Genomic DNA, 16,507 nt, shown 5'->3' with positions numbered 1-16,507 from the left:
TAGGAATGGAGCATGGGGTGGTGGTGGTGGTGGTGTGGGTGTGGATGGGGATGGGGGTGCCTGGCGTGGATGTGTGGATGGGAATGGGGATGGTAAACGTTGTGGACCCCAGAGTAAGGGCTCGTACTCTGGGGGTTGAGACTGTAGGTCCAGGTGTCAGGGAGGCTGGCCGGAGGAGGGAGGCCGGCCTGGGAGAGCACGTGGTCGGCCCACAGAGCTCCGTCCACCGGGTGGGTGAAGGGAACGGGGCTGGAGGAGAAGTCAGGGTGGTGGACTGAGACAGAGACAGACGGCAGGCCAGAACCGGCCGCCTGGGATGGATAGGAGGAGGTGGTGCTGGTGGTGGTGTTCCACACGGAGCTGCTCTGACCCTCAGAGAGGGTCCCGCCTTCTGAAACAGACATTACACTTCAACATACTGAATATGCCACCAGAACAATGCCACTGCTTTTAAGGGCTTTGTTGATTGGCAACAGGTTACAAAACATCATCATTGAAGTTTAAAGGTCACATATTATGGATTTTTTTTCAAATGGTTTTTGAACATTAATTTGGATCCCCTGTGTGACTAGAGACTCCCAAAGTATAAGAAAAAAAACAACCCTGTCTCTTTTTCTCCATCTTCACCTTTCTGAAAACATGTTTTAAAAAAACTGACAGATTTATCTCCCCTTATGACCACCACACTAATTTAGCCAATCAGAGCAGACTGGGCTTTTTGGAAGGCGGGTCTTAAAGAGACAGGCGCTAAAATGGAGTGTTTCAGACAGAGGCTGCAAAAAAGGAAGTTGAGTAATAATGGCACTGTGAGAAATATAACATAATTTTTTCTGGGCACTACACCATTAAAAACTGTCTCTAGCATTATATGTGACCTTAAACCAAATATAAAATACACCATAGCAAATCAAACAGTTGAGCATAAGATCCTTTAACCGTAGGGTTTTGCTCTACGAGAACCACAGTATTTTAGATCTGTTTTGCACCCCTCACCTTTCCATAGACCAGCGGTGCCTGCTGTGGCCGACGGCGGAGACACTCTCATGGGTTTGGCCTCGGTGCCGAAGGTGCTGGTCTGACTTAGGGCTCGGGAGAAGTGCTCGTCCACCACGTCCCCTATGTCGCCTTGGAAGTAGGTGAACAAGACACACCGCGAGCTCAAGTACTCCGTCTCCGCTGGTTGAGGGCAGTCCTTCAGCTCTGAATCGGACGTGGACAGGCGGCCTGATTCAGCTGTGGGACCCTGCCGGAGGCCCTGATCCCTGGGAGGCATTCCTCTTCCTCCTCCTTGCTGCTGCTGCTGCTCCATACCCTCCTGCATCTTACTGTAAACACTCAGCCTTTTCTAGAGAGATGTAGAGAGACACACAATGAGTCAGGTGCATACAGGAGTTTACTAGATTTGAGTACACTAGCAAATTATTTACTTTAATTTCAATAGTACCTCAATACTGTTTTAGAGTCACAAATTGGCATTTGATTATCTTATATGTTGGTAGTGTTCAACCTTTGTCAAAAAAAACAACATAATTTCTACCAGGTTGACTCACATACCAGTCATTTTTATCTGTGGGCAGCCTGGGAGTGGTGTGAAAACGAGTTTCTTTTTTCCCATACCGCATTCCAACTATTTGTAAAGCTCGGTGTGCCTCATGCACATTCCTCAGTGGCTGACCGGCTGTCATTACATCACCGTTTGACCGCAGGAATCCGGATTAATAGATCGGTGTCATTACGCCTGACCTGAGGTGAATACGGAGCGTCACAAGTGGAATTGAATCATTCAAAAACTGAAATTGGAGTCAAGAGGTTTGTGAGTGTCTCTCTTTGTGTGCGTCTGTGTGGGTGTGAGTGAGGCGTAAAGAAAGTTTGAGGTAGCGTGTTCAGCAGAAGACACAGGCTAAATAGAGATTATCCCCGATAAAAAAGTGACTACATTCCTACAGTCACTTTGATTTAGGGCAGTTGACTTTCTCTAACTTAATCCCCAAAGTTAGTGACGTACGTGCGCTTGTTTTCTATTAGGCCTATGTGTTTTAGACACATAACTCACAATCCATCGAAAATATCTACTAGGCTACTCAAAATGGAAAGAAAAGAAGGAAAAAACACTTCACGTGAAGTCACTTGGTAGCTCGTCTAAACAATTGTATGCTGGATATCTCACCTGTTGTTGCTGCTGCTGCTGCTGCTGATGATGATTATAGTACGTCGCCTTGTACGCCGCTGCAGGGAGGTAGTGCGCTCCATAGCTTTGGTGATACATCACATCCAGGCAACTCATAGCGACGGACCGGAGAGCTGGGAGAGAAGCGAAGAGAAGTTCGGAGGAGAGAAAAGCGCGCACGACAACAACAACACCACCACAAGCTTAGGGCGACTCTGCGCTCCTGTATGTTCAGACGGGCTGTATCCTCCGTGCCATTGGCGCCTCCATATATGCCCAAACGCGTACAATGGCCATGTCGTCCAGTTTGCATACACACAATGCGCCTCCCTGCTGAGCGCTTCACCAGCACCACCCGGGGCCACAAAATGGATCAAAACGGTATGAGAGAAACACACTGTATCCTAAAAAAAAAGAGAAAGAAAAAGAAACTCTTCTCTGACAAGTTTTTCAGAGCGCTTCTGATTGGGTGAGTATTCCTTTCCCTCCTTCTCCCTTTTTCTGTTTTGGAGGAGAGTTATATTTAGAGAGGGCTGGGGCCACATACTCACGCCCACCAGGGAAGGGTCTGCACGGAGCAGTGGAGTTTAAGCAAGGCACTAACACAACCATGAGGGTTCTATCCCCACCGGTGGCGCCCATTCATAAAAAATTTGAACGTAAGGATATGTTACTCTGGGTCATGTAAATATCTTATTATTTCGGAGACCCTTGACCTGAGAACTGGTGGTGTCAGAGCTCAGGGCGGTGTGCAGGATTTAAGAAATATAGGCCCTAAGTCCCTCTGCAGATAATATTTGGACTAGACACCTTAACGTATTTTTGTTTAATTGTTACTTAATGATAAAAATATTGATTTCTTTCCAGTCATTTCTTAATTATATTGTCTGTACATTTTATAATATATCCCATCCATCATAAAGGTCTAAATCGAATTTCAAAGCATATGCCACACTTCTGTGAACAACATGATTATTTTACTAACGTACTTATTTGTTGTCCTCAAAATGATAAACATTTGAAAACTGACTTTTGAAAAAATAAAATTGGAACCACCCTTATCCTAATGAGTGTTTTGAATTCAAACATCCTTCGGGGTTGCTACATCCCCATAATGAGATTGGTTCCTTTTGAATTGTCCATGAAATAGAAAATGCTGATGGAATGAATCAGATTCTGAACAATGTCATCTGCAGGTCAATTTCCAAGCAACAGGTGCTGTTCAAATACAGTTGCTTTTTAGATGCCCAAATCCCCCAAATTATCACGAGTACATTTTGTGTGTGTGTGCTTGTATGTTTGTGTGTGCATGTGTGTGTGTGTGTGTGTGTATGTGTGTGTGTGTGTGTGTGTGTGTGTGTGTGTGTGTGTGTGTGTGTGTGTGTGTGTGTGTGTGTGTGTGTACCATTGTCGACCTATGGTTGTATTTCCTCTACTTCCTTGATTACAAACAGGTTCAAATGAACAAGAAGTTGCCCTTTTCATTAACAGGGTGTGAGGGTATGTCATGCAAAAAAGCATCCTCAGTTAAAAAAAAACATGGATGTTGTAGATATAACCTTTAACCATTCAGCTACTGTACCAGGACACCCACCCATTACCTTATCAGTTTTCCCTGTTTGAATGAAACTCCCTTGCCACCACAGTTGAGCTGTTTACCGCCACCTGTTGGCGGGGCCTGTGATATTACATTCATTTGGGACACCTGCTGTGGGCCAAAGAATGGTACTGGGACACCATACCAGAACCAAATGGCTCCAGTGAGAGATGTTGATTTTTTTGTGAAGAAAATAGATATAATAATGGACCAACTATAAAATATATTATGAAAAATCAATAGAATGGGTCCAGCATTCACACTTAAAATTGGCAGTTTATATAATTTATAAGATGTTCAATTGACTTGCTCTACATTAAAACCTTGTTTTCCCATGTGTTTAAAATGAAGATGTGCTGGCACAAATTCCAGATGTTTTGCTACAATACAGACTTTGATATGTACATGTATAATTTGATTTTTTTTAATAAAATGTGTTCCTTATGTTGGATTATATTTTCCCTCAGTCCAATTGACAACTGATTTATAGTTTCTAATGGCGCATTTGAGTCATAGATGAGGATTGAATCCCAGCCTGAGTTGCATCGTTTCCTATACCCATAGCATTGCTTCTACTTAAAGATCTCCTATTATACTACTTTTCTGGTCTTCATTTCTTGTTAAAAACTGCTATAGAGCAACCTGACACGAATCACATCACAAAAAACCATGTAGATTTTCGGGAAACTCTTCCCACAGCAGTCTCTCACAACACTCGGCTTTGTGCTTCTCCGCTCCCTCCCCCCCCCCCCTCCTGCAAACCCCACTCTGTTGTGATTGGTTACCTTCCTTGCGGAACAATTTCAGCAGCGCGCAGGGAGATTTGAGAGCAGGAAGGTGGGGGCATGGCCGGAGCTTGCCTGAGCCAGCATTACCATATATGGAAACTTCCGCTTTTCGTGACGACAAGAATATCAGGAAATTCTGAACCGATTTGAGCACGTGATTTCTCAACCGGCTGCCCTAGTGTTTGGTGCTCTGCACAGCCACCCCAGACGGTCAGCAGGGAATACGTCTAAAGGCTCATTTATGCTCCAATTCCGTGCGTAAAAAGAGACGTATGTTTACAACGTTATATCCGTCACTGCCCTCACACTTCCATGCGTTCTTTATGTTGGAATCGACATTAAGCAAATCAACCATTAGTGGGCAGCAGCGCCGCTCAGAGTAAAAAGTTACTCAAATAGGAAGAAGAGTCAAACAGTGAATTAACTGGAATACATATTTAATAATAGATCCATGGAAGAAACAGCTTTAGCGATATAGGCCTACAACCGTAGCTATGGAAGAGGCTAAACTAGAGGCGGTATTATAGACAGCGGGGGTCTGTGAGGACATTAATCACGACATGTCAACAAACTAGTCTCGTACGGACCTCCGGCACTTCTCTATTGCTGCCGTCAGCCTGCCGTCTAGCTGACATTCTTCCCCGTGCGATCCCCGCTCATGCTGCTCTGTTGTAGTTGTATGTCCCTGTGCCCCGGCCGTGTAATTTCATAGATAGATAAATGTGTATGTAATTTCGTACCAACTCACAAAAACCTCTCCTCAAAAGTTAAGACATTTTCTAAAGAATTGTGTCTTTCGTTTATGTTTGTAAACAAATGTACAGTAAGTGAAAGTGAACTGTTGGCTATGCGCCCCCCCCCTGTGATCTTCGGTAGTAATGCTCCGTTCTGTCTGTTTGGTACGCATCCGCAAGCTCTCAGGATACGTGCAGAAATACGGACGTAATGTACACAGAGTACGGACAGAAGGCTCCGTCCGTATCTGTATGCGTATGTAACGTAGAGCATAAATGAGCCTTAAATGCATGCACGTCATTATTTGATACGCTAGCATGGTTAAACATGACTGTAAATCATCATTATAACAACGTGTATAGGTCATAGAAGTCAAAAAGTATCATAGGTCCTCTTTAAGGTACACACTACAGCATGATGTCTCATTTCTTGATTGAGACTACTGTCCCCCAACTGCACTACAACAGGAAGAGACACACTGTGAGGGCCGACAGTACCCAGGATAGGTAGGCAATGTCCCTGAAGCAGAGTGGAGGAGCTAGTCTAATTAGTAATTTTTTGGTTTGAATGAAAAGCTGAGGACTCATACTCCCTGTGGCATGATTGTGCATGGCAAAAAAACAACCTTAATGGCAGGCTGAACCCTCCTTAAACTCAGTGAGCCAATTCACAAACCTTTGCTTCTGATAAAGTAATCTAGATTCTGAAGGGAAAGCACATGTTCTGAACTTATGAAATAACACTTGTGCTTCCATGTTTTTAATGGAATAAATGGAAATCATTTCTAAATTAGGACTTCAATTGACAGTGCAATGTAAATAGAACAAAACAAAACAGAAAGGTTTTCCGTTATCTCTATGGTACACATGACGTCAGGGTCGGATGGTAACAATTCACAAGGAGTTCCTCTACAGTGCATCAAGAAACAGACTGAATAGATGTTTACCAATATATTTTAATAGCACAAACCAATCATGCCATTTTGACAGACAAAAACAAACTTTGGTTCCATTGTAGAAAGTACTTTCAAAAACCTCAACATGTGTATTCCAAAGAATAAAGGGTAGTAAAGCAAGCAACAGTTGGATTGTGAATTATTTTGTTGATCTGTATTATGCCTGAGTCAGCCAGGTATTAAGGGTTGGACCCTGACACAGGAAGCATGCAGGTTGGACTCAGTGATTTATTGATGAAAGGCCATATGCGATGTAACGGTAGACATTTTCACAGAGGTCACACAACTGATAACCCCGAGAAACCAACAGGGAAGAGCTAGTGATTAACATAGTTTATATAGTATTGTGTGGCTGATGAGTGAAATGAGAAGCAGGTGAGGAGATGGATGGGGTAAGGCCCGTTAATTGTGGAGCTGATTATGTTAAGTGTGAGCAGGTGTGGAGATGGGAGAGGGAGAGGAAGTATGAGGGCAACTGGTGGATGGATGATATATTGCAGTGAGAGGGGCTGGAGCCCAGATTCTATCTGGATATTGAGTTCACTATGATGCATTGATACTGAAACTTGTTTGATATGAGTTTGATGTTAACCTTCCACACAGCGGAATGCAAATGTTTTGGTTAATGATAAAACCTATGGCATTCCCATATGTCTCAACTTTAATATGCTTTGAGTGCTAATTAGCAAATGCTAGCATGCTAAACTAAATTGGTGACACTAATACCTGCTTAACATCAGCATGTTAGCAGTTATCAATGTGAGCATGTGAGCATCTCTCAAGGAATATCTATATTGCTTCCCATGTTCACATGTATTTACCTCTTCAATGTGCATAGTCAAAAGAGAAGGGTAACAGATTAAATGCTGCCTGTGACAGAGGTCACAACAAAAATGCCTAGATCAGTCTTCGAGGGCTTAACATATTAGGCCATATTATGGCCTATAAGCTATATTTAAACTCAATACAGAAAAAAATAGTTAAAGATGAAACTATTCTATACTGTATTGTCCATAGATCTATTTCTATACATTTTTCTCTTCTCATTCTTAGCTTTCATCAGTCATCACCTGGACCTGGTGAAAGGTAAATGTTTAGGAAAGACAACAGGAGGATTTATTATTTATCTCCCGGTCCAGCCCTGCATGCTGGTTGCCAGGTGCCATATCTGATGAATCCCCGGAGACTCTGTGGCAAGTGAACAGTCTCATCTTTTTCACTCATGTTTCATTCACTTTGATGTCGCGAAGAGAGCATGAATTATTAAGACGCAAGCTGATGATGCAATTAGACGACGTGAAAGTGGGGCAGAGTTTTGAAAGGGAAAAAAAAGAGCAAGAGCATTTTGAGTTTGACTTATTCCAGAAAAATAGTTTAACTTATTGATATCACAAATCTGGAATTTGGCTTCTCAATCTTTACAGCATACACCACCCTCTGTACCTTAGAACCTTGATTCTGTTAAAGAAAATGTCTCCTAAAAATATACAATCGCTAAAAATCATCAGCTGTGCACATCAAGGTCCATCATATGATAATAAGGCTTGGACAAGTTTGCCTCTCAGTCCCTTCCTGCAGCCACATCCTCAGCCTTCTTTTTTTCACTCTTTCTATCAGTTCACCTGCTCTCACATCTTCTTATTTCAACCCAATCTCCCTCATCAGCCACTCACCACTTAAACCAGCCCTGATCCAGCCTTGTTCCATTGCCAGATTATTCATCTTCAGTTGCCATGTTGATTTAGAATTATTCTTCAGAGTTTCAGTCACCTGATAATGGACTTTACTGATTTCCTTCCCGTTACCTGGACCTGTCTGCCTGTCTGCCCCTGTTCCAGCACATGCATGTGAGCTGTTTTCTACAATAAATCATTGAACTGCACAAGTCTGTCTTTCCTTTCAGCGTTCAGGAAGCTGAATCAGCAGGAATTGTAATACCTTGATTGCCAAAAATGACTGCTCATTGCTTTCTCCGGAATGAATGAAATTGTATTTGAAGCATCGTGACAGCCAATGATTAAAGTGGCTATGAGTAACTTTCAGTTTTTATTGATTCTAGCGACCTCTTTCGGAAAAAAGCGCTAGTGTTTTTACAACACCAGCGCCTGCTGTCCTAAAGATCTTTGCGTGCCCGGCGGCGTGTGCATTTGTTAGTACAGTCATATGTGATTAAGATTAATAATGGTAATATGAAGATGGTGAAGCAAATTAAACTTTGAATTAATATCGCGTAACACAGGCGTTTCCGGTCTGCCTTCAGCAAATTGCAAATTGTTGTTCGTGGGAAACTTACCCGAAGAAAAAAAACATAAAATAAAAAATAGAATAAATTAAATTTTTTTCAGCTGATGACCTCATGTGCTGTTACAGGTCATTTATGATCATCAGAGGAAAAATGGGGCTGTTCATTTAAAATTCCGCCCGCGGCCCGCTTTTTATTGGCCCGCGGCCCGCTTTCTATTGGCCCGCGGCCGATTTTATAAATATAATGTAATATGGCCCTTTGAAATTTTTTTTTTTTTTTTTTTTTTTTTTTTTTTTTTGCATTTCTTAGTTAACCCACTAGTGCAGGGGTGTCAAACACTGATTGATTGGCCCGTGGCACATTTTAAAAATATAATGTAATATGGCGCTTTAAATTTTTAAATAATTTAAATGCACTCATTATATTACAGAGAAATATGTCCCATAAAAGAAAAAGAGCAACAAGCCCATCCCAGAGGACCCTGCATAATATTTTATTTTAAATTAATATTATTATGGAAAATCTATGTGTCCTTCTCCAATAGCTTCTAATTCATCTGACAGTGTCTCCATTTTTTTTCATACAAAATTCTTCAGATTTAGCCTCTTAATTTCCATCTCAAAGTGCACCAGATTCATGCATTTCACTTTAAAAACTTTAAAAAATCTCCCGGGGGGGCATACCCCCGGACCCCCCTACGAGGGTCGGGACCTCGGCTGGATACTATTTTCACCCTGCTGGACATTGGACGCAAAGGCAGAAAACACTGGGTGTATCATTGGCATATAAACAAGAGGGGAAATGTGTCTGTTTAATGTGCAAGGAAAGTGTTGCCGTGAAGAAGGATTACAATTTATGAAGACACTATGAAACTAAACATCAGAGCAGCTACATGTCCTGATAAATGTGTTATATTTTGCAAGTGGCCCGGCCCTTCGTAGATTTTTCTGTATGTGGCCCTCAGTGAAAAAAGTATGGACACCCCTGCTTTAAGCAGTTCATATAAAGTAGCCTATATAAAATCAGAAAAGTTGGAAAACACTGACATAGTGGCATATTTTATAAACTGTCACTATCAGCCCCTATAAATCATTTAAATCCTGCTGAAACTTGCATGTCTTGACCTGGCAGATCGCTCATTGTGACAACACTATGCAGACAAAGAGACTGATTACAGAACGGCACAGAGATGGCAGACTTTAGACCGCGTCTCCACCTAGTGTTCTCATAGAGGATATCTTGTCTACCTCCTCCTCTCTGCCTTGGCTTGCTTTGGAAGTGGGGCAGTGGAACACTCAGAACGATGCCTAGAGACACTGCAGGAAGTATCCACCAACGTGCAGATTTATAGCATCACACACACACACACACACACACACGCTCATCCGATCATGCCTACACTTGATAGCACACGTTTTACAACAGACAGACATATACACACCAGCTCTCTGACACAGACACGGACCTCGGGGGAGTTTTAAACATCTGGAGCATTCTGCGTGCCTCCACTGCTCTGCTCCTTAATGAGGCACAGAGATGATTATTAGTGGATGTTTTAGAGGGGAAAACGGAGGGAGGGGAGGGGAGGGGAAGGGACAGAATTTAAAAGTGGAGTTTGGGTAGAGTTGTTTGCTTTTTCCTGCTGTACAACCCCTCAAAGAATGAGCGGCACCTCCAGTGCTTAAGATCTAAAGAAATGTTCAGCCCCCTAATAAAACTCCCACAACTTTAGATCACAGGCACATTTCAAAAGGGATATTTTTTTCATCTGGGAAGGAGGAGGTTTACATCCCAAGAAACCCCCCCAAAAAACAGGTCACAACTGTTGTGTTCCAGATCTCAAGAGTCTCCGAGGTAAAAGACCTTGTTCTTAGACCCTCCAAGTTTGACAATTAAACAACTATTTTACCAACTATAAAGTACAATGCCTTCATGTCCAACTCCCTTCAGCAAAAAAATTATAAAATGGTATCCTGCAAGATTAAAAAGAGCTCCCCCCCGCCCCCCCCCATCCCTACTACTGATGAGGCAGGTGTGAGATGAACGCTGAGTGCTGTTATGATGATGATATCTCATATTAAGCAGACTGCTAGCATCATGAGTTTTGTGGTGCGGTGTTCGTGGTTTTTGTTGCCCCAGAGAGATTCTATACAGACACACACCTGCCTGAGATGACTCTGTGGTTGACCTGAGGATGACGAGGAGGATGATGACGATGAAGATGATGATGAAGATGATTCACAGGGACTCCTCCTGACCTGCAAACAATCAGTTAGATTGTCATGCAGGTTTCTCGAATGCACATCTCAATATACTAAAATGCAAATATTGACTAATGTTGGTAAATTCTCACAGAACAACAATACTGAACAGAAATGTAGGAGTTTTGATGACAAAGAGGACATGTGTAAAAATGTGGATGGAAATTGATTTTATATTTCATTGTCATAAACATTAAATTATGAAAAAATATATCTTAAAAGCCAATGACTGACTAGTAAAATAAGCAAAATATTGGTCAAGCTCTTCCAGTTTCTCCACACATACACACATACGATATCTAGGCCTGTAGATTGAGTGGATCCTTGCATGCAGTTGCCACTGTAGTATAGTGTGTGTGAGAGAGGTGGGGGAGGAGTGCAAACATTAAAGTCTAATTAAATAACCATTAGTGCATCTTTAAGTGATGCAATGTGAGCACATTTTTCACTGTGGTATTCAGAAAAAACTCTTGCGCTTACACTCGTAAAAGAACAATAAGATTTGCTATTCTAATTTAAAACTAGAGCATGAGTCTTGATGTATAATTCAGTTTTAGTGACAAACAGAACAACATGGTGGTTTCATTAGCAGCAGTCTGTTGTCTAATGAACAAAAGATAGTCATTTGTAAGTTAATGGAAATGGAATTTCCACGTTAAGCCAAAGGAAAAAGAAAACGTATTTTTTTGTCAAACACAGGCGCCACGCTTTCGCCTTTTCATTATCTCAACGATCTCACATCTTTAGTTTTAATTGTCCAAGCCATTTCTGCTCATTTTATAGATGGAAATGAGAGTTTTAATTGCCAAGAGAAGACAAAGAGAAGTACTTCGGTCACAGCTTGCATTGTTGCGTGTCTGTTAACAAAGTGACCGGTGGATATTGAGTTCCCCTCAGAGTCCCCATGCTGACCTTGCTTAAAAAGCAGATAATTACCTAGTCAATCTTCTGGTTTTTCACTCATATTCTGCATGAATACAGATAAAGGAAACCGCTCAGGCTGCCCGGCAGAAGTTAATGAGATGATGTGGACTCAAAGACAGAGGTCGAGTTGATGGACGGTAAAAGTGGGAGGGATTTTTCCTTTTTAAACAAAAGCTGGACACGGATTCAAATATGAAATCTGAAAATCCACAGCAAATTGGAAGAAAAAAAAACCACCGTCTATGCAGGACATTTGGGTTCATATACTGTGGATAGGTGTGAAATTAAGCTTCTATGTTCCGTCCGTATACCATTCCGCTGTACCCTTCAAAGCTTCATTTTAAGCTTTGTTTTGACAGTATACGGGGAAGAATGTAGATTTGATTTATATTATCCATGACAGTATTAAAATGCTTTCCAGCGGAGGTAAGAAACAGGTTGAATGAAAATGCAAAAGGGAATTAAAAATAGATGGGAGACACAGGAAGCTTCTGAAAACTTTGATTCTCTTCTCAATGGTGTTCTCAGTTGACAAACTCACCACATATGTACACAGCTGACTGTATCTCAATTGGAATACCTAGAAGAAAAAGTATCCATTTAAAAAACACATCCCATCTTTTTGGAATATTGCATTAAAGATGCTCCGAGGAACATTCAGTTTGTGTTAATTCTTGCATCTCCTTTGGACAAAAGCGGTAGTGTTTTTACTCGCTAGCTGTTGTTCCTGGGTGAGCGGCCCCATGACAAAGGCATTTAGAAAAACTAGCATTTTTTTGCACTGATGGTGCACTTGTTTGCTGTTACATGTCATTTATGATCTCCAGAAGGAAAATAAGAGTTTCAGAAATATTTAAAAGTGCCAATAGCAACTTTAATAACCAAGAACATCCACAACATCTATTTGTGTGTATTAATATTCATTATCACTGTAAATAAAACTGTGTACTAAATCATTTACACATAGTTCTCAATTATCTAACAAAGCTCTCCACTTGGTCAGACCCAGATCTCCTTCCTTCTCTGCAGAGCGAAGGAGGACTCGTCCTCCGTTGCCCTTCCAGTTGTAATGACTCTAATTCCCTCATGCTAATGGTGTGTCGGAGCCTGGGCCCCTGCTGGGACCACAAGCCTACTTCTAGTGGTCACAGCCTGGCCCCAGGGCGAGCGAGACCCGGGATTGGAGAGAGACAGAGGAGAGAGAGAGAGAGGGTTCTGGTTTGATGCATGTAGGGGCTACCCTCAGACAGATTGACCACCTCAGGCAAAGAAAGGGACCTGTGGATAAAAGAGGGTGTCATTGAAGCGTGTGTGTGTAAGTGTATGTGCGCGGCTCGCTGAGTGTGACATCCAAAATTGGCGCCAGCAGCAGATTTAAACAATAACACCTCGCTGTTTGACCTTACTCACAAAACCAACAGCACTTCTGCAAGATGTCTCAGTGTGTATATTAGTGTGTGTGTTTCTGTGTGTGTCTGCACATGTTCATGTATGAAAATCCACACCTGCATCCAAATGCCACATCTGCCGGCTTGCGTGTGTGTGTGTGTGTGTGTGTGTCTGTGTGTGCTTCGTGGGAGGCTGGGGAGATGGTGAGTAGCAGTCATGATGAGCAAACACTACAGGGGAGAATAATCTCTCATTACCCACAATTCCCTGATGTTGCACTGCGCTGGCGAACCCCACTACATTCGTCCCACGGGCAGGAATGAGTGGAGTCACTCACTCGATTTATTAGGCCATCTCCAACTACCTGCCCCCTGCCTCCCCCGCTGCTGTCACCTCTTCCCCACAATGCCGCTCTCTCAGCCTCCTGCTGTCTTCCATATGTCCTAAATCCTCTCCACTACTTACGTTTTGTTAGTAGGCCTATCTTATTTTCAAAGGAATAGTTTTTACATTTTGGGAAATAAGAACTTGTAAGTTAAATGAGAAAATCAATACCGCTCTAATAAATCAGTCTGTTAGCTTTGGTTAGCTTAGCTTAGTATCAATTCTGGATGGAAATGAACCTGGCTCTGCCTAAAGGAAACAGAATCTGCTACCATTGCCAAGTTGTCGTGATTTGTCTTTTCTTATGTGCATCATCCATGATTTCTGAGTGACGGACAACCCAAGAAAACAGTGTGACACAGGCTGAGGTTATTTCCAGCCCGTAGCTTAATATCTAACAGACCTGTTTTGATATCAGTCTCCTCATCTAATTTTTGGCATGAAAACGCATGCAATACAACTTTGTAAAAATAAAACTTTATTGAAGGCACAATGAACAGCATTTACCTTTATACGCCTACAGTGACAGGGTCAGAGGTACATATGTGTTAGATCAAGGACCATACTGTCAACTTTAACTTCTCCCCATTGTCCCTGCTCTACTCTTGATTGTGCCAATGATTAATCCCTTTCTTCCACTCTGAAACTGCCCTCTTTCCCCCCTACTCCATGTGTCTTTCCTGCTTCCTTCAATCTATCTCTCTCTCCATCTGGGTAGCAGTGAAGTATCCATCCATCACAGTAGAATAAGTATAGCCTACATGTTGAAAATCCCTTGCCTCCTGTTGTAGCCCCTTGTCATTCTGTGTTTGCATACAAATATATTTCAGAACATGTCAGAGGCACAGGGAAGAATGCAGCATATCCTATTAGGATTCAGGATTTATGCTCGATAAATACAGGGGGAATGAGATATACATCCCGAGGAGGCCTGAGGGAGCTTTGTTGAGATTCTATTCCAAATGACAAAACAGAACACAAATAATGGAATTCAGGATGTGCCTGACACATGGGGGCAGATTGTTACATCTTTTAATGTGAGGAAGAGATATAATCCAGGGATGAGTGTCTGTCTCTGTTGTGATAAATATGAAGTTGTTGAATCTTATTTTTAACGAGACAAGTGTTATGCCGCATTCTAGTTGAACTGGTAAGTCGGAGTTTCCGAGTTTAATGTCGGAAAATTTCAACATTAAAGCCCTATGAAGTCAAAATTCCTACTCGGAAATTTGGGGAAACCAACACCGATTCAACATGGCTGCTCAGCATATATGAACAGCAGTGGACACTTGACTTGGATAATATAACATGTTTTGCTCTCTGCATCATTGTGTCATATTACATCAAGTGTACATATGGCAATGCTCATTGTGTATGTGTCTACGATATCTGTATGCACACAATACATTATAGAGCGTTGATATCAGAGGGTATTGCAATTGATGCAAAATGGCTTAGCCGAGGTGATTCTTAGGTTACGTCTTACTTCTTATTCGTCTAAATGAAATTATTGGTGCAAAAATAAAACGGGGGCATGGAAGTGTAGCTCTTGCGGTTACAATGGTTTTGGTTGCTTTCTTTTGTCTGTACTAAAGTTCTTGTTTATGAGAAAGAACAACCTCTCATGGACTGGATCCAGCTCAGGGTTTCATCTTTGGATGTCAACGAGTGGGTTCATCTGAGAAGAGAGAGGAGCGAAAACACAGTTGTTACAAGAAGTATACTCCACAGTCATCAGATAAAGAGGATTTGTGCGATTTGTCCCATGATCCCTCAAAGCTGAAAACGTTGATGTGCTGCTTTATGGCTGCGACTCCCACTGATTGTGAGAGGATCTCATTTCACACATGAACGTTCTCTCCCTGCTGTGTGTGCGTCCATACACTCTGTAGTTAGCGCCTTAGCACACAAGTCTGCTTGCCCCGGGCTAGATCGCAGAGAGGAGGAGGAGGAGAAAGGGAGAGAGAGAGAGAGAGAGAGAGTTGGAGAAAGTACAGAAAAAAGGGGAGAAAGTGTTGCCGTAAGAAAGCAGAAAATGGAATAGATAGGAGAGAAGCATTTATTTGCATTAGTTTTAATGTGATTCATAATTTTGCTTGGGGACACATAGTTATGCAAAATATGTTGCACCATTATCTTTGGTATTGAAGATTTAGATTTTTAAATTGGAGAAACCTCTGCAACACTAACAGTGAAACACCTTGACCATTCAATACAGAACAACAATGGAAATATTTACAAGGCATCCACTCCAAGTGAATCATTAGAATAAACCTCGGGTTAAAGCCTTTCCACGGTGTATGTATATGAATCCATTCTACAATGAACATTTAAACAACCTCCAATGTATATCCATCACAGGGATAATAAAACCAAATTGAACCCCCAAGCATTTGATTTGCATGCGCCTATATTGTAGCACACAGCACAGACAGATACAGGCTTAGTACCTGCAGCCTCCCTTGGGTGCTTGGGGGCTAGAGTTATCACCAGTGGGGCCCTCTGATGATGAGGCCGTTTAGTGGGGGTCCCTGTAGCCCTCCACTGATTAGCGCCGAAACATCTTCCCTAATAACCTTAACAAGAACAACGCCTTAGGACAAACACGGCGATGCACAGAGGCAACACATGCACATCCTTGGAGATAGAGTGAAAGAGCTGAGGGCTACCCATCCTCAAAGTCACCCCTCTCTCTCTCTCTCTCCTGCTCCAGCCATAACTTGGCATCTCACACTATTTCTGGGCTTCCACTCCCCCCATTTAAATTGTATCTTCCCGACAACCTCCCACCGACACTATACCCAGACACTCACAGATGCACCAAATTGAGTTGGTTATGGTTCAAGAGTCCCACCACCGCCGCCGCACATAAAGTTGCTCTCCAACATTCATATGAAATAAGACAATAGGAATATATGAATACACTCCAGAGTGTATGAAAACCCCTCACCCCGTGGTGGGATAAACAGATGAGGAAAGGAAATTGAGAATAACAGAATTTATGATGCCGTGAGAAGCCATGGGGTTTTATTTTATAGACAGTGACTCCCTCTGTGGATATG

The 16,507-nt window shown here is 42.2% G+C and overlaps 1 protein-coding gene across 2 annotated transcripts in view; it reads right to left on the bottom strand.

Moving 5' to 3' along the window:
* Positions 1 to 2,522, bottom strand: part of vgll3 (vestigial-like family member 3) — a 3,450-nt gene extending 928 nt beyond the window's left edge. The window contains exons 1-3 of one of the 2 annotated variants that reach the window (XM_080037614.1): positions 2,168 to 2,522; positions 994 to 1,345; positions 1 to 391 (exon numbers count right to left, since the gene is read on the bottom strand). The exon at positions 1 to 391 is cut by the window's left edge and continues 215 nt beyond it. In XM_080037614.1, coding sequence (XP_079893740.1) covers positions 1 to 391; positions 994 to 1,345; positions 2,168 to 2,284 — 860 coding nt within the window. In that variant the 5' untranslated portion in view covers positions 2,285 to 2,522. The remainder of the gene's footprint in view (positions 392 to 993; positions 1,346 to 2,167) is intronic. The other variant, XM_080037615.1, reaches the window with a different exon arrangement.
* Positions 2,523 to 16,507: the final 13,985 nt, after the last annotated feature.

Source organism: Ammodytes marinus (assembly GCF_949987685.1).
Source record: "Ammodytes marinus genome assembly, chromosome: 12".
Lineage (NCBI taxonomy): Eukaryota > Metazoa > Chordata > Actinopteri > Uranoscopiformes > Ammodytidae > Ammodytes > Ammodytes marinus.
The sequence above is the reverse complement of the archived record's forward strand: the minus strand, read 5'-3'. Positions and strand labels throughout refer to the sequence as shown.